We start from the raw sequence: 26,843 nt of genomic DNA, 5'->3' as shown, positions 1-26,843 counted from the left end.
GCACATCTAATACAAGTCAATTGAGTTGGACAAAAACTACGATAAAACCTGTTGGAAAGCATCTTGCAGTGATTTTTGTGTGAGCATATCAGTGAACACCCCTGACCACTCGGTGAGCTTCACATCTTTGTAAACGAAAGTTTAATGCATTTTAGGAGTTAGAGGTGGTGGCGATACAACAAACACCCAAAAATTCTCGGGCCAGCATCATATGTCCAAATTTCAGTCAAAACCGTTCTATTTCATCATAAACCATCTGAAAACTTTAAGTGTAAAATACCGAACTTGTCCTTAAAGAAGCACTAACTGGAGATCACTACGCCATTTATGTATTTGTTGAGTTATGAAAATGTCTATATGTTCTCTATTGCACTATCCTCATCACCATAAAAAAAGCTACAGTATGAAGCTATACTTATTAAAACACTGGTGGTTTATATTTAGTGTTTTTTCAATATTAGTATAAATCCAATATTACCAAAATAGCAATAAAATCCTTGATTTTAAGTTTAAGGCAGAGAGTAATCTGAGATACTAAATAAGCATACATCAATTTTATTAGCTAAAATCTGGTTTAATTCAACAAGAAGACAGCTGATAACCTAATAGCAACAAAACATTTGAATGAACGATGATGTAAGAATAAAAAGTACCGCAAAACACTCTCACCAAGAAAAAAATAAAAATAAATAACAAGCATTCATTTAGCTGAATGTGATGGATGTGTTGGATATTTTATTTGGCATGTAAATAGTCATGCTTCATTTACTGTCTTTCATTCATTAAAAAGTAAGTGATCTCCTGCCCAGTGATGTTTAGCAGCATGTTTCCCTTATTGGGACAGGCGAGTAATGATGGGAATTTTTCAGAAAAAGACCTCATGTTGATAATCAAACTCGGGTCAACTGCTCTACCCACTTTTTTCAATCAAAGAGACACCTGCTGAGGCAGCAGTTCTTCGGGCGACTTAAAATGTAACACGATGCATGTACACTTCATGCTGTACAAATTAGGTCCTCAAACTGTATCTTGTCCAAACCCAAGCTGTTCAATAAAATGATGAAAATGGACTGTGTGGAGAGACCACAGAAAGAACCAACCAAGATCATCAGAACAAGTCATGGAAAATTCTATTTGTTATGTTTGCGTTGAGCCACAAACCCCACATTCCCTTACACACCGAGCCTATAACCACCTCTGAACAGTTCAATATGATATTATACAACACTAGCCTACATATACATCCTTGCATTAGCAGAACTCAAGAGCACCATCTGCAGCTCAGAAAGGAAACAGCCACAAGTAGGCCTATTTATCTTATTTTAGAGCAAACTGATCAAGGTAACACCTAACATGCTAATTTGTGGAAAATGATAATAAACTCCACATAAACAATATACTTTAGTAAACTGTATGAAATTGTAGTAAAATATAGTAATTAATAAATGTATTTAATATGTAATACATGTATATTATGTGTTAAAGAGAGAGTTCACCCAAAAATTAAAATGTTGTCATCATTTACTCATCCTCATGTTGTTCTAAACCTGTACGAATAAACACAAAAGAAGATATTTTAAGAAATGAAGGTAAACACACAGCATATAGTTTCCATTGACTTCCATAGTAGGAATAAAAAATATTTTTAAAGCATTGTGATAAATGAATGATGAAGAAAATATTTTGATAAATGATGGAAAGCACATCGTTGATGGTACCCAATAAATTCCATCATAATATTTATTCCTACTATGGATGTCAATGGACACTATATGCTGTATGTTTACCATCATTTCTCAAAATATTTTCTTTGGTGTTCATCAGAAGAAAAATATTCATACAGGTTTAAAACAACATGAGGATGGGTAAATGATGACAGAATTTTCATTTTTGGGTGAGCTATCCCTTTAATGTATATAATCTGTAGTACAACAATAGTGAATTAAATTGATAAGCTATGGTAAATACTGTAGCAAACTTTAACATGGTGTATATATACACCATAATATATAGTTTACTATAGTAAATACTAAAGTATATTATTACAATATTTTTCCATGTGGGTTCAGAATGTACCCGCCAAAATAAGACTGTGAAGTTAGCTATGATAGGGTACTAAAACCTCCAATGTAACCGCTCTGAAGAAAATCAATTAAATTGAGTTGCATTAAAATAGCCTATCTACCGCATCTGTCTTCATTTCCATAATAATTCCTAAACACGCGTTTCATTTTTGAACAGGTTTTGGTCTCCATCTAATCCCCTTTTTATTTATACAATCCCGCAGGACTTTTATTTTGAAAGCTAATACCGCAGCGGCCATGTTGGAGTAGCGTAGCCGCCTTCACACTGTTCTCTACACACACTTTCGGCATGGCTGCGGATAACACAATGTCTAATGGCCAGGAAACCGCCTCGTTAAACGGTGAACCCGCGCTGAAGCGCTCCAAAGAAAGCGAACGGATCGAGTCTCTGCGGATGCCGCGAGAGCCTCAAAATAAAGTGACTGTAGTGCTGGGAGCTCAATGGGGAGATGAAGGCAAGGGGAAAGTGGTCGACCTCTTGGCCATGGACGCCGACATTGTGTGCAGATGCCAGGTGGGCGGTCATCCGCTTAATTCATCTTCACTTTGTTTGTTTGTTTTTTATTTGAACGTGTTACGTGTTGTCTAAGGCTTAATTTCGTAATGTGTAAACATAATTGCATATATGTGAGTCTGATGGAAACCCATCAGTTAAGAAAGGAGGAAGCTTAAAAGGCTCACGTGACGCAAAAGTTGTTGGCGGTACGACGGTAAACACCGGATGAGGCTGGCGGTGTCACTTGTTTGATCTTATCACGAAACATTGCCTCATGTTTTATAACGCTTGTGTGTTATCAGGGAGGAAATAACGCGGGACATACAGTAGTGGTGGACACAGTTGAGTATGACTTCCACCTGCTACCTAGTGGCGTCCTCAACAAAAAGGCCACTTCTTTTATTGGTATGTTTGCTTTTATATGAATCACGTGATTTATTGTTGCCAACACGTTTATCTAGCTGGGTTTTTATTGTGATATATAAACTTTGTCTTTATTTACATGCTGTCATGTCGTCACAGCCCTGTATGATTGTATTTTTTTTTTTTTCTTGAAGTAAGTTACAAAATATCATGTTAACCAGAATGTTCATTTAAAGAATGTGGGCAGTTATTTGAAAAAAGATTGCTTTCTTTAAAAAAGTTAAAATTGTTTTGTAAATAAATGGCAACCAAACGGTTAAAAGATTTGCATATGATCATTTGTAATGTGAGCTGCTTTTGTGTTTGCTGAGGTCTCCGCTTACTTTGTTTTTCAGGAAATGGTGTTGTGATTCACCTGCCAGGACTTTTTGATGAAGCAGAGAAAAACTCGCAGAAAGGCAATGGTAAATTGTGCATTAAACGTCTTTATTTCTCTATGTTAAAGATAGTTATACATTTTTTACTTTGTTAGATATTTGTGCCTTAAAGTTTTTTTGTCTAATCCAGGACTTCAAGGTTGGGAGGAGCGGCTGAAGATATCCGACAGGGCACATATTGGTATGTTTCTGTTTTGACTCCATCTGACAGATGACATTGACTATAAATAGCCTTTGTCTATGAAAGAAAATATCAAGAAGTTGAAATCTGTTATTTCCTTTCATGTATTCCTCCTGTTTCTTGTAGTGTTTAACTTTCATCAGGCAGCTGATGGGATACAGGAGCAGCTAAGACAGCAGCAGGCAGGAAAAAAGTGAGCCTTGCATCTCTTGCATTTGGACAATTATTTCCATAAAATTTGCCTCAAGATTAAAATTAATTTCAACATTCTCTGTTTTACAGCCTGGGCACAACCAAAAAAGGCATTGGACCTGCGTATTCCTCCAAAGCTGCGCGTAATGGTCTGAGAGTATGTGACCTTGTCTCCGACTTCACAGTGTTTGAGGAGAAGTAAGTGCAGTTTAACTTTTTTTGCTGTGATTATTCCGATAGATGTGTGTTCGTTCCTGTATGACAACTGTTAATCCCTGTTCACAGGTTTCGGGTGCTGGCCGGTCATTTTCAGACCACATATCCTAATCTTAATATTAATGTTGATGCTGAGCTTGAGCAACTGAAGGTGACTACATTTGCAGTAACAGTTGTGGCATCTGTCTGTGATTGGTAAAACTTGGTGTTTATAAACTTGTTGTATAATATTTCATTAATTTAACCCACAGGGTTACGCTGAACGCTTACGGCCATTAGTGACTGATGGGGTTTATTTCATGCACAAAGCCCTCACTGGACCAAGCAAGAAAATTCTGGTGGAAGGAGCCAATGCTGCATTACTGGATATTGATTTTGGTGTGAACAAATCTTTTGATTGATAGTATTTTAAAAACTAGTATGTACTTGATAGCATTCACCCATGCTGTCAATACTTCATAATTTCCATCTCCATCAGGGACGTACCCCTTTGTGACATCATCAAACTGCACTGTTGGAGGTGTCTGTACGGGACTTGGCGTCCCCCCGTCTCATGTTGGCCGTGTGTATGGAGTGGTAAAGGCCTACACCACCAGGGTGGGAGTGGGAGCATTCCCTACTGAGCAGGATAATGTGAGTTTGTGAGGTTAACATTATTTTTCTCATTCCCTCACCTTTATATTTGACATTGTCAATATTCTTTTTTTTTCATATAATTTTTAGGATACTGGTGATCTGCTACAAACCAGAGGAAGAGAATTCGGTGTCACAACAGGCAGGCGGCGTCGCTGTGGGTGGTTGGACCTGGTTTTAGTTCGCTATGCCCACATGGTTAATGGGTTTACGGCGTAAGTACGTTTAGGTTTTTAGGTTTCAGTTGCAACTGGATGAGCTGTATACTTTCATGCATGTTTTGCATACAAGTGGGAAAGATTGAATGCAACAGTAGCAGGGTTTCCCGCAGAAAATTTGTTAGTTAAGGCGGTAGGGTTGGGCCGGGGGGTGTGGTAATCAAAGGGTATACACATCATGATGGAAATTAAAATATTTTTATTTAAAACACTCAAATAAAACTTAATTTTGAAGAAACTATGACAGAAAATGATACTACTGGTACACATACTAGATTATTAATGAATTAAGTTTTTTTACCCCTAAAGGGAATAGCTGCGTGATGAAGTGAAACTAAAGGGTTAATAAACATAAACTAAAGCAGATGTTGTAGAATGTCTGGTGAACGATGATAAATACCGCGGAGATTGTAAAAACTGATTATTTCCCACTATTAATTACATTATCTTAAAGGAGTGTAACTACTGTAGCATGTAAATAATGCACATAAATAACGTGAGCAAGAGCGCTCAACAATTATATCGAATCAACGGGCATGTGAAACCTAGCTAGCAAGTTGCTCAAACAACAAAATTACCAGCTAACTTACTTTAAATTTGCAAGAACTATAGACTAATACAATAACAGGCTTAAATAAACCCAAAACATAAGTCCACTTACATTTCCTCACAGACACGCGTTTTATCAACTGGCTATCCTCCAGACAGTGACGGTCCGGACCACGTCTTTCTCATTTCGCACGTGTGGCATGCGTGCCCGCTCGCTGTGTGAAGCGCGTCTGCTCTATTCTCCGAGAAGCACTTGATGGCCTTTTGTGCAGCAATTTTTTTTTTTTTTGGACGACCTAGTTAAGGCGGTAGGGTTTCCAGGCTTAGGCGGGGCCGCCCGAACTGCAAAGTGCTGTGGGACACCCTGAGTAGCTAAGTTGGATAAATGATCTTTTTGGTCACTAAAAACATTTTTTCAGTTTTTTCCAACAACATTGTCATATAAACGTAGCCTTATTTCAAAGAAAAATGTTGATTGAATTGCCTCTTGGGATTTCATTTACAGCTTTTTGTAGTTTAACACTTTTTTCCTTTTTTCTCTCAGCGATTGCTTTGACCAAGTTGGACATTCTTGATACATTGCCAGAAATAAAGATTGGCATAGCCTACACAGTTGATGGAAAGCCTCTTCCCAGTTTTCCGGGTTAGTTACATTATTATACTACAGGACTAATTATGCCTTAAAATACAAAGCAATAATAACTATTCCTTTTTTAGAAACTTTATGATATAGGATGTTATTATTTTTTCAGCAAACATGGATGTCCTGACTAAGGTTCAGGTGACTTATGAAACACTGCCTGGCTGGTGTTGTAGCACAGAGGGTGTGCGCAGTTTTGAAGAGCTGCCCCCTCAGGCACAGGCATACATCCGCTTTATAGAGAATTTCCTACAGGTGCCAGGTAAGAACACACCTGATATATATTAAACTTTTGTATAACCTACTACTACAATATAAACCACTAGAATGCTTATGTTTTAATGATTTACAAATGTTATAAAGTATAATACTTAATATTTTCCCTTTCCAGTAAAGTGGGTGGGAGTTGGCAAATCCAGAGAAAGCATGATAAAGCTGTTCTAATGACAGGAACACGAGAAGCTAAACTTCATATGATGGTCTGCCAGGACGTCAGACTTCATGATCGTTGGGGGGACCAGAATCATCTTATATGCATCTGTGCTGAGATTAAGGCTAAGCGCAGGTTTCAAATTCACTGAATGTTCCGAAGTGTACACCAGCAATGTGTCTAGAGGTCGGGTTTGGACAAATCTGACCCAATTCTTTGCAATTGTTTTTCCTTGACTCATAACGAGTTGTTCCAAAGCGCTCCCCAGAATCGCTCAGAAAATACTTAGGAATTGTGGTCCTTCAGGTTATATTTTTTACAGTAGCTTATTAAATTTGCACCTGTCACATTCTGAGCATTTAAAAAGATTACTATATTCATTGCTATTTGGTGGATAAAACCAAAAAGATTTTTAAGGTGTAATGTATTGTGCTGTTGACTTTTTTTATCTAATCAAGCGTGAGGAGTATGTGCAAGGTCTTAAGTTGCATGTCTGTTTATGAATGCTTTCAGACTGATTGCAGTAGTTTAAAATATCAAAAGGGACTTTGATGCAAAGTTTTGTGATATTGATAAAAGGCATTGGTAAACTGTCAGCAATATTGTACTCAGACGCAGTTCTTGAATCTATGATGGGCAGCTGTACAGGCAAAAATTACATTGCATTCCACCTAGTGGTCAAATATATTTGCTGCTGTTAAATAAAGTGCAAATATTTGCACATTAATTCCATTTGGCAAATGTTTTTAGTGTCATGTATTTTTAAGTATGCTTGCTTGAATATTAATTGGTGTCACCCCCAATTTTTAAATAAAACTCAAATGGTCGTATATTGTTTGTAACGAACAATTCCGATGAAATATTTGCCACGCTAAAAATATTTAGCATGTGTTCTTATAAATTGTATTGTCGTTTAAATTGATTTTAATGTGTTTCTGGATGACATAATCATCCAGAAACACATTAAATAATAAATGTGCGTGTATACATCCTTGAGGTCTTAGCTCCCTACAACGGTGTCATTACTACAAACAATAAACGATATATTAACATTGTGTTCGAGATAAGGTTGCCAACCGTTCCAGCAATATACGGAGAGGCTGCAGAACTGGAGCAAGGCAGATTTACGCTATTTTGTGTATTTGGTATAATACAATGTGTTTTGTGTGGTTTATGGTTAAAAAAACGTTTTCCACATACCATACATTTTTGTAGCCCCAGGTTTTCCTATCTTCCTAGAATGCACTTCAGGTACAAAACTTGTCTATTTGAAAAGCGCTATGTCCCTGATTGGCCAGCTAACCTGTACGTTGTAATTGGCCTGAATATCTCTGATGTCAGCCGGAAAAGTGACCCCCCCCCCCCTTACCATGTTTAAAAGATTCGGTCACAATGCAAGGCATGAATTATGAACACATTACATCAGATAAACATCATATTAGTCTAACTGAACACACAACAATCCACTGTGTAAGCTATATTCATCATAGTTTTTTATATTTAAAATTAATGTTACTTCTCTCTCACCGAGGTGACAGTAATTTTAAATATTATGAAAAACGTATAGACCTTTCATCGGACGCACGTGCGTGACGCGATACGCGTCTGGTCCGACATTTACTTCCGGTTTCAGTTTTTTTAATGGTCTAACTATTTGCTAAACTGTACTCGATCAAATACCTCGTCGAAAATAACAAATATTTTGGTTTCCTAGGTAACCTACGTGGTGTTGTTTTTTACTTGTTATATAAATAATTTACGCTTAAAGTACTTTGTTGTATTTATTCTTAGCGGAGTTTACCGGAAGTTAAGTGTTGACCACGGACGCTGCTTGTTTATGTTGTTCCTGCTACAGTGGATCATAATGTGTTATTAATTGTTCAATTCACTAAAACACTAAATTCCTTTGCAGTTCAATTGTCTCCTGTAGGCAGTATAAAAATCAAAGCGCAAACAACTCAAAATCAAACTTTTAATGTAGTAATGCAGGACTGTTCAGCTAAAATGCTGAAAATGTTACCGTTGAAGTCAACTAAAGCATGAAATAAATGTAGACTACTATGAATCTGAGATAATGTTCTTTTATTATCAGTTATGAACTAATAAAGGTAATCATTCACACACATAGGTTGGGTTAGACTTTTTCAATCTGTCATTTTTTTTTTTTATGAACAGCGTTGTAAAAATTCCATCATATTCAATTATTATCCATCATTTCATGTTTTAATGATAATAATTGTTATCGTTCACATGTTTATTTCTAATCATGAACTTACAAGACGAGCATACAAGTTAAACTGTGTTTATTTGTGTAGAGAACAGATCACGATAAAGTTGTCTAATCACAGGCCAATACGTTTCTTTGCTTTAATAACACAGCTCAAGCACATGTTTTCCCTCATAACAGCCAAGTTCTGGCTATAAATCTGTATGGAAAAAAGTTTATTGTTCAGCAACTTTTTGATTTTTCCTTTAAATGTATCAATTAAAATTCAAATATTAGCATTAATTACGCAAGGTACAAAGTTTAAAAGACACACAAGTCATTACCTGAAAGGTCCCTCCACCTCCCATTGTCCTCCACCTGGGGCAGTTTTAGCCTAGTGGTGAGAGTCGGGCTTTTAACCCAAGAGTTGCCGGTTCGAGTCTCATGGCCAGTGAGCTGTGGTGATCTTAATCAAGGCACATTGGCTTAATTGCTCCCTGGGTGCTGGGGTAGCTGCCCACTGCTCCGTGTGTGTGTGTGTGTGTGTGTGTTTGTGTGTGTGTGTGTGTGTGTGTGTGTGTGTGTGTGTGTGTGTGTGTGTGTGTGTGTGTGTGTGTGTGTGTGTGTGTGTGTGTGTGTTCGTGTTCGTTCACTACTCACTGTGATGGGTTCATTTCAGAGGTTACATTTTGAGTATGCATTGCATACTTGACAAGCATGTCACTTTTTACCTCTGAATTTAAATGCTGACAATAAATCTGTATGGAAAAAAGTTCATTGGTTAGCATTTTTTTCCATTAAATGTTTTAATAAACAAAATATTTATAATAATTACACAAGATACAAAGTATAATAAACAAACAAGTTATTATTACTTGAAAGAATTTTTTTTTTATATGTCCCTCCTCCACCCACTGTCATCCACCTCTGAATTAAAAAGCTGGCAATAAATCTCTATGGAGAAAAAAGTTCATTGTTCAGCAAATGTTCTACTTTTCCTTTGAATATATCAATAAAAACATGAAAATATTTAAAACAATTACGCAAGGTACAAAGTATAATAGACATACACATCATTACCTGAAACTTCCCATTGTCCTTCAACTGGGGCAGTTGTAGCCCATTGGTTAGAGAGTTTTGGGATTTTTACCCGAAAGTTGCCAGTTTGAGTCTCATGGCCGGCTGTGATGGGTTAAATTCAGAGGTCACATTTTGACAAGCACGTGACTTTCAACTCTGAATTAAAATGCTGGCAATACATCTGTATGGCAAAAAAGTTCATTTAGCATTTGTTTTTCAATTAAATGTTATAATTAAAACATGTACAGATATTTATTATAATTACACAAGATACAGAGTATAACAAACAAACAAGTTATTACCTGAAATAATTTTTTTGTGTATAAGTCCCTCCCACTGTCATCACCTCTTAATTCAATTACTGGCAATGCCTATTCTGTTGGCAAAAATGGCATGTATGGCGTGTTTTAGCAATACTTTTATATTTTTCCTTTTAAAGTCTGTGTAAGTGATATTAAATATGTGTTTTGAGTTTGTCATACCACAGAAATATGTGTTGTAACCACCCAGCTAAATTTATAAAGTGTTTATACATTTTCCCTAATTTTGATCTCGACTGTAAACCCAGTCAACATTAAAGTACCAATAACGTAAGTTATGAATATAACTATGGATCTGTGAGACCGAAGGATGACCGTCACTACGGTCCAATAGGATGATAACCTTCGTTTCGCCTTCTCTCGAGACCTTATGTAAACAAAGTCATGCCCATGACCCCGGAAGCGGAACGTCACACGCTTTAAAAGGCGCATTAAACTTCCAGCTCGTTCTCTTACCTTGAACGCCCAGTGTTCCGAGCATCAGGGATAGTGACAGTCATCCTTCGGTCTCACAGATCCATAGTTATATTCATAACTTATGATCTGTTTCGACCTCACTCTGACCGTCACTACGGTCCAATAGGATGACTCATGTCAACAGGGTCGCGAGGAACTCCAGACTCCGAATTATTCAAACCTAGCTGGGCAACAGACATTAAAACTGCAGTGCTGACAGGCGTATTGGCAGTTACGTCAACTCTGTAAAATTTTGCAAATGTACATGGTCTACAGTATTATGCTGCAGCACAAATCTCCCCCACAGGAACTCCTTTAAGTGCAGCCCATGAGGTAGCTACACTTCTGGTTGAGTGAGCCCATGTTCCCATAGGGACTGGTAACCCTCTTACCGTATAAGCCTGGGAAATAACCTTAATCAACCAATGTGACAAATGTTGCTTAGAAGGTGGCAACCCCAATCTAGCCTTTCCATAGCAAACAAAAAGCTGAGAATGAGACTTCCTCAGGGTCTGAGTAAATTTTACATAAGAGCGCAATGCCCTTACTGGACACAGGGTGAGCAAATTCTGCTGATCTGCCTGTGAAGGGGGTTGAAATTGAACTACCTCCAGAACCTGATTCCTGAACTGAGGATTAAGTACTTTAAGTAAAAAGGCCGGGTTGGGCCAGAATGTCACCCCTGAGCCATCCGGCATATAGCCAAAAGAAAAGCGGTTTTGAGAGACAACGCTTTTAAATCTGTATCAGCTATAGGCTCGTATGGGGGCCTAGTGAGAGAGTCTAGTACAAAAGGCAAATCCCAATTGGGTACCCACAAAGAGCAGTTTGGGCATAAGCGACGAGCTCCCTTCAGGAACTGACCTACCAAGGGATGTCGGCCTATTGGTTGGCCATCCACTCCCCCATGAGATGCTGAAATAGATGAAGCATAAACCCTGATTGTACTGGCTGCTTTGCCTTGATCCAGTTCAGCCTGTAGGAATCTAAGGACAGGTGGCACAGAGCAGGTTACTGGATCAACATTCATGCCTACACACCATTCAGAAAAAATTCTCCACCTTATGGAGTAATTAGCCTGAGTAGATGGAGCTCTGGCATTATTCAGTGTCTCGCGTACCATTTCATCTAGTTGTTGAGGGATGGACTCTGCAGAGGCCATACCCACAATTGTAGTGCCATTGGGTTTGGATGCCAAATCTGCCCGTCTATTTGGGATAGGAGATCCGCCCGTGATGGGAGTTGCCACGGGGAACCCTGAATCAGTTGAACTAGGTCTGGGAACCATGGTCTTCCTAGCCACCGTGGAGCAACTAGTAAAACTGTGCAATTACTCTCCCTGATCCTCTGGAGGACTTGGCAAATCAGAGGAAAGGGGGGAAAAGCATATAATAAGCCTGTCGGCCACTCTTGTGATAGTGCATCCAGGCCTAAACTGCCCTCTTGTACCGTGAGGGAGTACCATCTCCGGCAATGGGTGGTCTCCCTGGAGGCAAAGAGAGCTACGTGAGCTGTCCCATATCGGGTCCAACTTTGGGCTATTACCTCTGTGTTCAACCACCACTCTCCTGGGAGAGGCCCTGTTCTGGACAGAATGTCGGCTGCTCTGTTTGTCACACCCGGGGTGTGTATTGCTCTCAGTGAGGACAGCTGTGGCCATGACCATGTCAGTAGGTTCGTTGCAACCTGGAGACAGCGTAGTGACCTTGTCCCTCCTTGGTGATTTATGTGGTAAACTACTGAGGTACTGTCCGTTCTCACTAGCACATGCTTGTGGCGTAGAAATGGTAAAAGACCCTGGAGAGCGAGATGAACAGCTCTCAGTTCGAGCACATTTATGTGTTCTGATGACCAAGGGTGATCCCATTTTCCCCTTACTGACCTGCCTTCCCAAACAGCTCCCCAGCCTGTCAGTGATGCATCTGTTCTCACCACTGATCTTCTGTGAGGAAGATTGCCCAGTGGGGTTCCCCTGCAGAGAAAGTCCTTGTCCCTCCAATGGAGTAAGGCCCGCATGCAGTCCTTTGTCACACGCAGCCTAGTTCTTCTTTGGATGAAGATGAAAAGAATTTAACCATCTCTGTATCAGGCGTGTGCTTAGTAGGCCTAAGGGAATCACCACTGATGCTGCCGCCAACAGTCGTAGAAGCTTCTGAGCTTTGTGAGCGGTTACAAGCCTCCCTTTCTGAAAGTGACGTAACGCCTTCTGTAGGCTGTCTATTCTCTGGGGAGTGAGACATGCTTTTATTGTTATGGAGTTGAAATATAGCCCTAGGAATTTAACCTGCTGCTGAGGCTGGAGACTGCTCTTTTCCCAGTTCACTGTGAACCCCAGGAACTGAATGTGAGCTAGTACCTCCTCTGTGTTCCTGATCCCCTGCTCTTCAGAAGGAGCACAAATTAACCAATCGTCCAGATATGGCAGGATTTTGATACCGCGCAGCTGAAGGGGAGCTAGGGCGGCTGAGATCACCCGAGTAAAGACTCTTGGTGCCCAAGACAGGCCAAATGGTAGAACCTGGAACTGAAAAGCCTGGTTTTGAAAAGCAAAGCAGAGAAAAGGCCTGTGCTCTGGACAAATTGGAATATGGAAATATGCATCCTTTAAATCCAGGGATGTGAACCATTCTCCTGCACCTATGGACTGCATTACCATCTTTGTATGAATCATCTTGAATGGAAGAATTTTTAAGTACTGGTTGAGGTGCCTGAGATCCAGAATGGGGCGATGACCCCCGTCTTTTTTTGGAATTAAGAAATAGGTTGAATAAAACCCAGTCTGTTGTGCGTTGAAGAGCACTTTTGTGATTGCTCCTTTTTGCAAAAGAGCTTGTACCTCAACTTAATGGGTTTTAAGGAAAATCCACACACAGTTTAGTGATAATGCTAAAATGTGTATTTGTAAAACTAGAAATGTTTTCGTATTGCCACTTGATGTAGCAACTGCTCAGTGTCAGTAATCCTAAATCCAAAATACCGCCATACAACAGACGTAGAGTTTTTTTTAGCTACCAGATCACTGTCAACCTCCTTTGCAACCATCTGCGCTCTGGTATTTCCGTGCTGCGCACACACAAGTGACGACGCACACAACACACGTGCATGCCACACATGCACTGCCTTTTTTGTTCGTTTTTCTTTCTTTTTTTTAACAGCAAGGAAAATCATCAAACTGTTATCAGAAAGTTTGTGTTAACAAGTCCACACATTTATTTATTTAATATAATAGCAACATTTTGCTGTCATATAATCCCACAGGATGACATCGCGATTGCGATGCGATTAATTTTGCAGCACTACCCGGAACACTAACAGGATTGACACTTGTGTGTCTAGACCAAACAGGTTGCAGCGGCCTTTGTGTTTCTCTAGACCTCGGTCTGAAGACTGGAGCTGGTTTATGACAAGCCCGCTGCACCGCTTCTCTTGTTGTCAGCCTTATCCAGCACCTCCTGGGAATCTGAATTAATAACGTGACCGGAATTACTGGCAAATTCATTAGTTCGCTTCTTATGGTCTCTGGCAAAGAAGTTTGTGCCAGCCATACCTGTCTACGACATAAAACAGCCGAAGACATAGCCTCCCCCACATCTCGTGTCAATTGTGAGTGAGCCGCCAGAGCAGAATCAACAAGTTTCCTAGAATCCTGGTCATCTGCACTTACTGTTTCCGTAAGGCTGCCAAGAGGATAGCCAAAGCATTGCCTGTACGAGCTGCACGTGCAGTGGCATTAAAGGATTGTGAGATCAGACGGTCAGTTTTCGCACACTCCTTTCTTGGGACAGCGAGGGTTAGCAGATGCATAGGCTGGTCCCAAAGTTGTCCAGGATGCTATTTCTTGTTCTACTGGTGGCATGTCCCCCAGTCCCGTTTCTTTTGGGTAACTGGCATTGGCCAAACGTCTGCAGCCTGCATTGAATTGGGGCTTTTGAGATGGTTTCTTCCATGCTGTCCTCAACATTGAGGTATAATCATCTGCCACTGGAATGCAAGATGGAAAATTAGTCTGAGGTATGCCTTCCCAGATACCCCCGACAGGAGATGGGTCAGGCACAGAAGGCTGCAAACAAAGAATTTTTGCTGCACTTATTACTCTAGCAACAAAAGTATTTGCTGGAAAATCTTCTCTCCCTGTTGATTCACCATCCACTTCGGCAGAATCTGAATGGGGTCCCTCTCCTTGGCTCTCTCCCTCTGCCTGCTGTGCATCATCGACCAGCAAGTGGGGAGCAAGAAGAGATAATACATCAGCCTCCTCTGCGTCAGTTTCAGGATAACCTTGCTGTGCAGGTGGAGGAACGTATTCCTGACCAGGAGGTAGTGATGGTGAAGCTGAGTGACGAGCTTCAATTCGGTCCATCCTCTGCACTAAACTCTGAATAGCAGCGAGGATCTCTAGTTGAGTGTCTGTGTCGCCACTCTCTGCTGGTGGAGCAGGAGTTGGGCGTTTAGCCACATCCACCACTTTGTCATGTCTTGATTTATGTGGTTCATGGCGATCATGTGAGTGCTTATGAGGACGCTTACGACTATGCCTGTCTGATGAGCGTTCCCTCTCCTTACTGTGCTCAGGTACAGAACTGCCTGCTCCCTTAGCACGGTGAATTCGTTCCTCTCTGGGCAAGTCACAAGCCGCACTGCAGGGATTATCCACATCCTCTCTTAAATGTGCCATCCCCAGGCATGAAGGGCATTCCCTATGCCCATCCCGAGGGTCCATTGCTGATTGGCAATATCGGCAGCAATGAGAGGCCATGATAACCTCACACCAGGTAAGGCCACACACAATCCCACTGACTGCGAACAGCAGCGAAGGTTGTATCTAGCCCACGAAAGGTAAAAAAGGCCTGTACGCGAAAGTACTTAAGAGGCCTTTATTATACCCCAACATGTGCAAACAGTGATATAGGGCTCCAAAGGGCAATAATACTCACCAAATTTTGAAATGCAGTATATATACTACGTTAATGATGTATACTCTGAGACAAAAAAACAGAAATAATCCATGATATTGAAGGGCTAATATGTTTATAAACTAGCCTCAGAATATCTGAATAATACAATAAAAACTATCTCAACTCAAACACATATAGCAGAAATTGAGTGTTTGTATTAAAATATTGAATGGCTAGTATGTAGAAACTAGCCTCAAATATCAAATAATAAATCTCACAATTCAAATGAATTAAGTGATTGGTACAGATAATACAAATATACAAATAGAACATCACAATTCACAGGGGCACGAGGCACCTGCACCACTTGGGTGATGAATTGAATGATGAAAATATGAATTTGTTTCCTACCTGTCCCAGGTCTCTAAGGCAAGAAAGGTAAGGAGAGCGAGCCGGAAGTTTAACGCGCCTTTTATAGCGCGTGACTTTCCGCTTCCGGGGTCATGGGCATGACTTTGTTTACATAAGGTCTCGAGAGAAGGCGGAACGAAGGTTATCATCCTATTGGACCGTAGTGACGGTCAGAGTGAGGTCGAAACAGATCAGAAATTACCTGCCTGCACTAAAGGGCGATTTATAGTCGTGCGTAGGTTCTACGCCGTAGCTATCTGTAGCCTGTGCGTAGCTCTGCGTAGCCTGACGCGCACCTCGCAAAAAACAGCGCGTCAGATCTACGCGGACCGCAAGCGCTGTGATTGGTCCACCAGAACCCCTCCCGTCAGGTAAAAAAAACTGCGTCATAGGTATTTCCGTTTGTGACGGTGAAAACAAAGATGAGCCAAGTTGAGGAGTGATTTAACTCAAACTGCATCAGAAGTCGTTGTTTATTTACTTCCATCATTGCTGGTCTTCTAAAATTATACAAAACAAGTTGCTGTTTCTTCTTCGTTTGTGGGTTAACTTGCTAAGCTTCTTCTTCTCTGACGGTCGCGCTGCTACTGTGGTTACATGTGTGGTTACTGCCTACCAGCGGTCTGCGTGTGTGTTTGCACGTCGACGCGGACGACGACGCAAAAGTATGGACCGTAGGACCTACGCACAACTATAATGAGCCCTTAAGTGATGTGCTGTCAGTTCACCCAGTGTTGTCAGATATTTAAACAAAAAAACAACAATTTGTACAAAACAAAATAGGCTAAGTTCAAGCTTTGTCTTTCAGAAATAATTCAGAGACAACCTGCACCAATCGTCACTTTATACATTTCCTAAAGTGTTGCATTAATTCCTAAAACACTAAACATAACCTCTAAAGAGGATTTTAATAATGATTTTAACAATAATCTGGCAACACTGCGAATGCTGCATCTGCGCGCTATTACAACTCCCCGCAGCGGCCTGAGTAAACATCATAACACAACAACATACAGTAGTTAGCCGTCAAAACTTGATTATATACGCAGATGTCAATATAACTCGTTTTAAAATAGCTAATCCGTCATTTGGACTTCACATTTTATTTCTGAAATTATACATTTAACGAGGTCCAGACCTCGGTGACCGTATAACGTTAACTGGCTATACGGCCATGATTAATAACTAAAGTTATGTGTTATTTCACAAATATATTCACAGTAATTACAACTTACGTCGTTGGGCATGTAATAGAATGGGACACCTGAGTGTTGCAACAATTTGAACATGGAACCGACTCGGATATATGAAAATTAGGGATGCACGATATATCGGCCGACATATCGTTATCGGCTAATAACTGCTTATTTTTAATATTATCGGTTATCGGTCTGATAGCAAAATTAGGCCGATAAATGAAAGCTGATAAATGATGGATTATTTTGGTTTGTTGAACCACTTCACTTGCTCATTGCTGGCCATGTGAAGTTTTAATTGGTGGTTTCTGTGACATAGCACGAAGATGACACTTGTTGCGGGCTTAAGAAGAGTATACTAGTCTAGCGCAAAGACAAGATGTCCGCGGTCTGGGAGTTTTTCATTGTAAAAATAATATGAATATTTATCGGCCTATATGTATCGGTTATCGGCCCCCAAATATAAAGATTTATCGGTATATCGGCCAAAATTTCCATATCGGTGCGTCCCTAATGAAAATGCATGTTTTTTTAATCACACACTTAACATTTAACAACATCTATATACTGTCTGGATTATCTGTCTGGATTCCGACTAGTATAGCCCCTTCTATGTTTTCACAAAAACGGCTAAGCACATTTTACACAGTACACAGCTATTAAAAACCCGCTGGATTCCGCATCCGTTACACATATTGGCACTTTTTTCCCAGCACACAGCCGCACAGCAAAAAAAAAATGTTTTTGTTGAGGAGCTAAATTATGTTAAAAACAATTTATATTATTTGTGTCTAAAATTTAGTTAAATAGTTAAGTAAAATGATTAAGACTAAATTATTACAATAATTAAAGCACATAACTTACACGACTGTCTCGCAACATCTGTTTTCTGCACCTTTACTGTTCTGATACCACAGAATGATAGAAGAATCCAGTTCTAACCACGCTTGAGTGACCGTTCAATATGATGTCATAATGGGGAATTAATAGAGGGTATGCGTCCCTAACAACTTGCCAAACAACCAGTCTGTGGACATTGGCATTTGGCCAGAAATTGCTTTATGACATATGTGTCAATAACACTTAAACTATCCCACCTTTGTAGAACACAAGGCTTATGATTATCATAATGGATGTTTTCAATGAAGGCTCATTGATAAAACTTTGCAATTACACAAAAAAATAAGAGTAATCATTTATGTGTATTTCGTGTATTTTTTATCCCAACATTTTACATACCTGAAATATGGCGACTGCTACTGATTTACTTCTCCTTTGAGTGGCAAAACATTCAACAAAATGGCTGGCTGTTTAGCGGCGGCCGCGAAAATGTCAGTATAACGGACAACTGACAGCAAACATCTAATTTAGTTGCACTTGATAGTGACCCTAGCAACTTCAACAATCTGTCGCACAACAGCTTGAGAATGATCTCCGACACCTTTATTAAACCACAGACGCCCTCAAACACAAGCAATATAAAAAGATGATCAAATAATGTTTTCTTTTTTATATTGAGAGTGAGGAGCTGTCGTCATGGTACAGAGCCCCTCCCCCTTTCCGCCATGTTGGCAGGATTCCGGCGGCAGAACATGATTGTTTACGTGTGTTCTTAGCTCCGTAGTAGAGTAGTTTTTCGCAATTCTACACTGCTTTACCATGCCTCGCAGTTACTGCTGCGTTAAAAACTGCTCCAGTACCTCACATGATACATATGGAAAACATACGAGCAATGGAATACAGCTTTTTAGGTTACCGAAATGGAAACCATTATGCATTACAAAGGCATCTCAAACAATGGCATATTTGCATTAAAAATTTCATAATTGAACGAACGACACTTGCAATTGTCATAAACATGCATAAAACATCCTTTATATTCATGACATGTGTCATGTCATAAATAATTATGAAGGTTTTATGTCAGTCTTATGCACACCCCTTCAAGTAAAGTGTTACACACTGTTAATGGCTTTAATCTTTAATCATTTACCTCTTGCAACTAAATATTCTACATCACAACATGTTGGAAACGTTTGTGTACATTGGACATCTCGTGTTTAAAAACCGTCGCAGTTAATTACTTTGTCATTTTGGTCAAGAAGTGTCGGCTAAATGCAATGTAATTACAATACACAAACGCGTGTGAAGAAACTTAAGTTACCTTTGCCAGTACAACGCTGTTTGTGAGCTTGTTCCTGTAAGGTCCCTTTATTTCGCCTTATCTTTTTGCATTGCTTTATTCCTTTTTCTTTGTCGTATTTGTAGATCGTCTCTGTCCTGCCGAAATAATAAATTAAGAGCTTTGGAAGTCGCGCCTCTGTGAAGTTGCCTCTGGCAACCGACAGCGTCTCCTACCATCATGGCCGACCGGCCCAAACTCCGCCCAAATCGGCACGTGACTCCTCACTCTCAATACTGGGATATTTAGCTGTTTGTGCATGTATAATATCTGAGATCACTGATTAGTGATGGGCGATACCAGTTATTTTCTTGTCGATCCAATACCAAGTACTTTTAAGACAAGTATCACCGATACCAATACCGATTCCGGTATACTTCTATGAATTTTTTTATCTATGTATTAAAGTTTATTAAAGTGATTTTATGGGGTCTTTTGATAGCCATCATTAATAATATCAAATAAAAGAGACATGACAACTTTTTGCACTGAACGTTATTACAAGATTTCTTCCCTTTATACTTTTTGGAGATAAAACAATTAAATGCTGACATTAACATTTTCCTCTTGAGCCTATTTTTATACTGATAAAATCTACTGCTTTTGAAAATGAAATAAAACCCTGATAAAAGTCAGTATACTCGAATGCACTGAAAATCAAACCAGGGATGACAGTGAGGCTGCACTTCGTTGTGCTCTCTAAGATATTTTGCTTTTTGATGCTTTGGCATATTTGTGGTATTACCAAAATGGCGTATTTTTTTGTTGTTCAATGTCACACGAGGCTTCGCATTATTAACTGACCGCAACAATGCACTTAAACCCATTTTTAAACCTGCTTGCACTGTGTGCTGGTAGTGACTGAGCGAATGAACACAGTGGAAGGAGCTGGGACTGAATGAGCGAACGCGGTGATACAGCGGAAGAAGATATAGTTCCCACTGACGTTACGATTTAAGTGTATTTATATACAAAACGGCGTCCAACTATTACTTAAAATTCTAAAATCCCTTGTTAAAAACAAACAAACAAATAGAATCGATACTTGTACTTGAGAATCGATCCTTTTGATACCAAGGCAGGATCGGAAATATCGATACTTTAGGATCGATCCGCCCATCACTATCACTGATCCAGACCTGCCTAAAACGCCTCAAATCCAACTCGGCTATGCGTAAATAAATTTGTTAAAAGTACCTGCTGTATATTAACAAACAATTAATAAAACGACACTATGTTGCATAAGAGTAATACATTAATTTTTAATTAACTTAGGAGATAAGCTATCATTTTGAAAAATTGCTTAATAAACAAAACCATATCCGCACTGCTGCGGCAGACCATTAGTCTCGTATTTCAGAGTGAGAATGTGAGAAAGTTGGCAACCCTAGTTGTTCGAGAAGAGATAAAAACACGTTTAGTAAATAATTTACCAAATTAATTGTGTTTTTAACGGATATAGGCTAATATGAATAGAATATTCAGGGATTACAACGCCACCTTCTGTTGGAAAAGATGAGACTTTAACCCAACTCTGAGGAAACGTGGCAATGACGTGTCAATATTTAAATTAAGACCCGGATGTTCACAGCCTGCACAGTGAACAGTTCAACCAAAAGAGAAACAGACGCAGTCCTTTAACTGGTGAGAAATAAATACTAACATTACAGTACTGACACTGACAGACACATCAACACTGCTCACTATTTCAGATGCCTGCGTCGTTTTTATCAGTGTTTGATAAATGACACGTATTGAATAATCACTGTCAGTTACACAGTTAGCATAGCAGCTAACATGAGCTAAATATCAGGTAGAGTATTAAAAATAACGGCACAATAACGAGACACGCATTTAATGATTATGGTTGTCATATATTTGTTTTCATACTTGTGTTTTACAACAGTTGCATTAAGCAGAGGAGTCACAACAGGAGATACATTCGTTGTGAAAACAGCTGTTTAGACTTAAAACTTGGTGAGATTTAGTCATCACTAGTAGTAGCTTCCACAAAATCTAGTAATTGTTACAGAAAAGTGCATGCTTGTCATTCTAGATGTATCTCAAAGAAAGATGAATGAATTGCTTGGAAAACAAGCCAAATTACAATCTAAATGTCACATTTGTACTTTTACAAAATTATAATTTAAATTAATATTTTATCATTTCAGTTTGGATGGTGTGTATGGTCTCGTCATAAGGTGATGAGTTGGTGCATCGATGAACACCCGTCGCCGCTACGGTCCTAAAAGCAGCCAGGAAGGGGTCTACACTGGGCCGTCTCAGACCCAGTCCCAGCTGGTCCAACAGCTGGAAACCCCCCTGGCTGTGCCAGCACCCATCGCCGCCCCTATTGTAGACACCATCAGCATGTCCTGCCGAGACCGTACCAGCGAGTTTCAATCCGTCTGCAAGTCCCTGCAGGGGAGACAGGTGTGAAAAATATTGATGCATGCTATTAAAGGTATAGTTACCCCAAAAATGAACATTCTATCATCATTTACTCACTCTCATGTTGTTACAGACCTGTGGACATTTCGTTGTTCTGATGAGCACAAAGGAAGATATTTTATAGCCCCATTCTCTTCCATAGTAGGAATAAGAATACTATGGAAGTGATTGGGGCTCGCAAACGGTTTGATTACGAACATTCCTCAAAATATCTTTCTTTGTGTTCATCAGAACATCAAAATTTATACAGGTTTGTGAATACATGTACAATAATTACATTTTTGGGTGAACTATTCCTTTAAAGACTGGAATATTCAAAGTAAATGTCTCTATCGCACACTGATATAATGCTGTGTGATGATTATATAGAAAATGTACATAATATGTGTGTGCACTGCGAGTGACCATTAAGATCAACAATATAGTCTTTTTTGAATAGTGATTGTTCTAGATCAAAAGGCAAAAATGGTAGAAATTGTTTTCTTGTTTGCCATCATTCTTTACTAGAATGGAGCACAGCTCGCCCGACCTATCAACAATGCAGTCAGGCAAAGGAGTGAATTCACTCTCGTGGCTAAGTAAGTAGAAATAATCCTTTATATATAGTATCAGCACAGAGACATGCATTTAACCTATAATTTATTCAGGCTTACTTAAGTTTTAATGGCCTGCTTATTTCACCGACTTGGCTTTATGACAGATATTGATTGCATCTTATTAACAGGCGAATTGGAAGAGACCTCAGCAACACTTTTGCCAAGCTGGAAAAGCTCACGATTCGTAAGAGTCTTGTTCGCTAGGTATCCGACAAACTTTACAGTCTCTGCTGTTTTTCATGTGTGTATTAATGTGTCTTTTTCTAATGCAGTCGCCAAAAGGAAGTCACTTTTTGATGACAAAGCGACTGAAATTGATGAACTCACTTACATTGTGAAACAGGACAGGATGGACGTTACACGCTCTTTCCCAGGAATATGGTGTAATCCTGACTTTTCATTTCGTGCTATAATCTCTTTGTGGTCATTCAGGACATCAACAGTCTGAATAAGCAGATAGCTGGGTTGCAAGATATTGTTCGATCACGAAGTGGACAGAATGGTAGACATCTTCAGACACATTCCAACACCATCGTAGTTTCATTGCAGGTATTAACCTCTGCCATTAGTGATTAAAAGTTGATTTTGTACTTAAATTATTAACCCTTTTATTTCTGTTCAAAGTCAAAACTGGCATCTATGTCAAGTGACTTCAAGTCAGTGCTGGAAGTCAGAACAGAGGTAAATGTTATTCTTTCACTTTTTATTAATTACTTTGGTATGCATCTTGCCATTTGAAGTTATTTTGTAAGATTTTGGCTGATTTTACTTGTTGTTGGGTCTTTTTAGAACCTAAAGCAACAGAGAACCAGACAAGAACATTTTTCCCAAGCTTCTGGGTCTGCCTCCTCTTTCAATGGCAACAACTTTAGTAAGAACATTGTTGTAAAGCAATGAGAACTTTCACATGAATGTACACGTTCATATTTACTCATAATCACTTCTATTTATCAGACAATTCCGTGCTCATGCAGGACGATTCCAAAAAGAGTGATATATCTATAGATATGGACCTGCACGGCAGTCAGGAGATGCAGTTAATCAATAAACGGGTATGTAATGGTCAAATGATTACTTTAAATGTTTATTTAAACAAAGCCCTGAGTTTGTGTCATGTCACCTTTTAGGACGAATACATACAGAACCGAGCAGACACTATGCAGAATATAGAGTCCACTATTGTGGAGCTTGGGTCTATATTTCAGCAACTGGCTCATATGGTTAAAGAGCAGGAAGAGACGGTACAGAGGTAAGATAATTCCTGGCCATAAAAACCATTTCCTTCAGTGTACAAGTCTTTATTTTCTTCTGTTCTACAGTTTCAAATCAATAAGCAACTTTCTTTTTCCCATTTACTTCCATTTATGGTCCAGTCATCCTGTTAGGATCATAGCAGCTTTCAGATGTTGTAATTGACTATTTAGTCATGACTATAATAACTGGCAGAGTACAATACTGGTATAACTTAAAGAAAATCTGACTTTTTCCATGTTTAAGTGCTATAATTAAATACCCAATGCTTCTATCAACCTAGAAAATGTGAAAAAGATCAACCCAGTAACTTGGTTATAGTAAACCATTCTCTGCAAGCATGTGAAAAAATAGGACATAATAAAACTGCCCCTTAATCTGCACTATCCAACCACAGCACTGCCATTAACTGCAGAGATCAGCTCATTTGCATTTAAAAGGACACACCCAAAAACAATTTTGCTCACACCTACAAAGTGGCAATTTTAACATGTTATAAAAATGATCTATATGGTATTTTGAGCTAGAACTTCACATACATACTCTGGAGACACCAAAGATTTACTTGACATCTTTAAAAAGTCTTGCGAAATGTCCCCTTTGAATGACAAGTGTTTTCTCTGTTTATTTAAAAACAGTAGATGCAAAAATGCTGTTCTACATAGCATTTTAAGTAGATCTACATCTTCAATTTTATGAAGAAAAATTATTTTAACTTTTTTATTTTGAATAGTTTTAAAAGGCATATTATGCAAAATCCACTATTTCAAGTGGTTTGGACATAAATGTGAAAAATTCACCCTCTACTTTTTTTAATCTTCAAAAAACACACACAGTCTCATTAGACATGCTGTTTTTATTCTCTTGTTATTGTGGCATCACAAAAACAAAGCCCTGCCCATGGCCACTGACTTACCCAAAAGCTTTTCTAAATGTGTTTATTATCACATTGTAGCATTAAATATTTATTGTCTCAGACTGTTTTCACAGGAATCAGACTTATTTTTTTTAACCAGAAGCACTCACTGTCTGTTGGTAAGGGAGTGAGGAGCTGTAGCTCATTTGCATTTAAAGGTAAACACATGAAAACAGCGTTTTTAGAGGCACAAAATTAGAGGCATTTGAGCTGAAACTTTACAGACACATTCTAGACAAACCTGAGACTTGTATAAATGGGCATAATATGCATACCTGACAGCATTGGGATTTAAAAAAATAAGGGACATTTTACCGAACCCTAAAAAAAATTTAAACTTAAACCAAGCAAAAAAAAAATGCCAATAGGGTAAAAAAATAACTATTGAAATAAGTTTACTCTTTTCTTTAACACTTAATTCAAGAAAACGTTTCTTATCCCATTGGCAGATTTTTTGGTTGAAGCACAAGTTCACTTAAATTGTATATTTTTATCTAAAAACTAGACTTGTTTTCTTATTTTTCTCATCAAGAAAACGCATCTTGATTTAAGAATCTTTAGATATTTGTACTGAAAACAAGACAAAAACTACTAAGAAAGTAGTTTTTTTGCAATGTATCTTGTGTCACTGTTTGAATGCTTTTCTGAGTTAAGTAGTAAAGCACAAACAGCAGTGTTTTCATACATGTTTTCATCAAATGTGCGAGTTTGTGTATGCGGGCGGACGTGCACGCTAATGCACGTGGCTTGTCGTCATCCTCCACACATCCTCTGGAAGCTTTTCTTCTTCTTGTTTTATTTGCTTGTGTCATTTGAGTGATATGTTACAGATCAATTGCCGCCTGCTTTACCAGAGGTGAACGTAGCAAACATCAAATACGGCCAGTGGGAATTTTTTAATAGAAAGACTAAAAATACGGGAGAAATACGGGAATTTATTTAAACGGGATGATGGCGGGACAAAAGGGTAAAATACAGGAGGGTTGATGGTATGATAATATGTGGCCTTGAAATTGAACTTTTTTTTACAAAATAAACTTTTCATCCCTGACAGAATTGATGCTAATGTCGAGGACACTCAGCTGAACGTGGACCTTGCTCATGGAGAGATACTCAAATATTTTCAGTCCGTCTCCAACAATCGCTGGCTCCTCATCAAGATTTTCCTTATCCTCATTATCTTTTTCATTGTGTTTGTGGTTTTCATGGCCTGACAGCACAGGTGTGCCATGATCTTCTTGTAAGGAGAGCAATTGTGGGATTGTCAGTATTCAAGCATTACTCACCATCTCTCTGTCTTGTCTCTGATCTTCATTCTTACATTTGTTGTGCATCATGCTATAGTCCTTTTAGCATGTGTGTACTGGCGGTTGAGCTCTTTTTTTATTCAATGAATCTTATTTTGTCCCCGAAAATTTGTGAAATTTGTTATTTTATATTATGTTATAACTTTGTGATTATCATTACTTCTTTACACACCTGTGATCTTTAAACTGAAACACATTTAAAAGCATTTCCATTTATTCTCTGATATTTTAATACAGAGAAAATCATGCAGTGGTTTATATAAAGAATTAAAATCCATTTTGTATGAAGATGGTTAGTGATAAACTACCAAATAGTCTTAAAAGCCAGCAATGCTTTTGTATTTTGTTAGTGAGTCTTCTGTAAGGTTTTAAAGGTTAGGGTGTTTTAACACTGTTGCATCACTTATATACTGCTGGAAGTTGGTAAAGCTGGCAAAGGATCAATATTTGGTTCTATTGGTTTGGTTTATCAAACCTGGTCAAAACTGAAAGTGTGGCGTGCCTAAAGACTTGATCTTTTGTAGCAGTCATGTACCTAGAAATGAATGCTTTATGTTTATCCCTTTATAATTATTGTAAAATACTTTTATGTTATTGATTTCAGTGAGTGTTTTAAACATTATTCACATGCGTGTACAGTGACATACATGATTCCTTAAAGGTCTGCTTTGGTTCTTTGAGAATCCTGTTGTCAAACTCTTAATATAAAAGGATCTTTTGTTAAGAATACAATAATTAGCTTTTAACTGGATATACTTGGGTTAGGGAAAAGTCCCATGTAATTTCTTAATGCAAGTCAAAATAAAATGGTTATTTTTTAAAAAAGATTGCCGTTCTGAAACTGAATTGCTGAGTTTTATAAACATGCCATATTTACCATATTTTATATTAAAAAAGGCAAGCTTTTACTCTAAAAAAAAGACATCACATTAATTCTCGAATGATCAAAATTACTGACATACTTGTGGGATAATGTCGATTAAAGGGACACCTCACTTTTTTGCCAATTTTCCAGAGTTAAACATTTGATTTTTACAGTTTTGGAATCCATTCAGCTGATCTTCGGGGTCTGGCGGTACCACTTTTAGCATAGCTTAGCATAATCCATTGAATCTGATTAGACCATTAGCATCGCGC

General features: G+C 38.7%; 2 protein-coding genes across 2 annotated transcripts; both read left to right on the top strand.

Annotated features, from left to right (window-relative positions):
* The first annotated feature begins 2,326 nt into the window (after nucleotides 1–2,326).
* On the top strand, nucleotides 2,327–7,171 carry adssl (adenylosuccinate synthase, like). Its single transcript, XM_073871235.1, has 13 exons — nucleotides 2,327–2,598; nucleotides 2,883–2,985; nucleotides 3,339–3,407; nucleotides 3,511–3,561; nucleotides 3,688–3,754; nucleotides 3,844–3,951; nucleotides 4,039–4,120; nucleotides 4,221–4,347; nucleotides 4,448–4,602; nucleotides 4,693–4,818; nucleotides 5,916–6,012; nucleotides 6,122–6,271; nucleotides 6,401–7,171. Exons 1-13 carry the CDS (start codon nucleotides 2,374–2,376, stop codon nucleotides 6,451–6,453), a joined length of 1,413 nt encoding a protein of 470 aa, XP_073727336.1. The 5' UTR covers nucleotides 2,327–2,373; the 3' UTR covers nucleotides 6,454–7,171.
* Nucleotides 7,172–20,682: 13,511 nt separating this feature from the next.
* On the top strand, nucleotides 20,683–26,416 carry stx5al (syntaxin 5A, like). The gene is made up of 11 exons (XM_073871233.1): nucleotides 20,683–20,829; nucleotides 21,357–21,618; nucleotides 22,144–22,214; nucleotides 22,361–22,416; nucleotides 22,505–22,579; nucleotides 22,669–22,781; nucleotides 22,857–22,913; nucleotides 23,022–23,103; nucleotides 23,187–23,284; nucleotides 23,360–23,481; nucleotides 25,454–26,416. Exons 2-11 carry the CDS (start codon nucleotides 21,406–21,408, stop codon nucleotides 25,611–25,613), a joined length of 1,047 nt encoding a protein of 348 aa, XP_073727334.1. The 5' UTR covers nucleotides 20,683–20,829; nucleotides 21,357–21,405; the 3' UTR covers nucleotides 25,614–26,416.
* Nucleotides 26,417–26,843: the final 427 nt, after the last annotated feature.

The sequence above is a fragment of the Misgurnus anguillicaudatus genome, chromosome 9 (genome assembly GCF_027580225.2).
Source record: "Misgurnus anguillicaudatus chromosome 9, ASM2758022v2, whole genome shotgun sequence".
Classification (NCBI taxonomy): domain Eukaryota; kingdom Metazoa; phylum Chordata; class Actinopteri; order Cypriniformes; family Cobitidae; genus Misgurnus; species Misgurnus anguillicaudatus.
The sequence above is the reverse complement of the archived record's forward strand: the minus strand, read 5'-3'. Positions and strand labels throughout refer to the sequence as shown.

Bases quoted from the DNA above. Each gene is read 5' to 3' on its own strand.
- adssl (XM_073871235.1), top strand. From the start codon at position 2,374: ATGGCTGCGGATAACACAATGTCTAATGGCCAGGAAACCGCCTCGTTA. The intron at 3,755-3,843 runs GTGAGCCTTGCA...TCTGTTTTACAG, and splicing joins CAGCAGCAGGCAGGAAAAAA to CCTGGGCACAACCAAAAAAG. The intron at 4,121-4,220 runs GTGACTACATTT...TTTAACCCACAG, and splicing joins CTGAGCTTGAGCAACTGAAG to GGTTACGCTGAACGCTTACG.
- stx5al (XM_073871233.1), top strand. From the start codon at position 21,406: ATGAACACCCGTCGCCGCTACGGTCCTAAAAGCAGCCAGGAAGGGGTC. The intron at 22,417-22,504 runs GTAAGAGTCTTG...TTTCTAATGCAG, and splicing joins GCTGGAAAAGCTCACGATTC to TCGCCAAAAGGAAGTCACTT. The intron at 22,914-23,021 runs GTAAATGTTATT...GGGTCTTTTTAG, and splicing joins TGCTGGAAGTCAGAACAGAG to AACCTAAAGCAACAGAGAAC.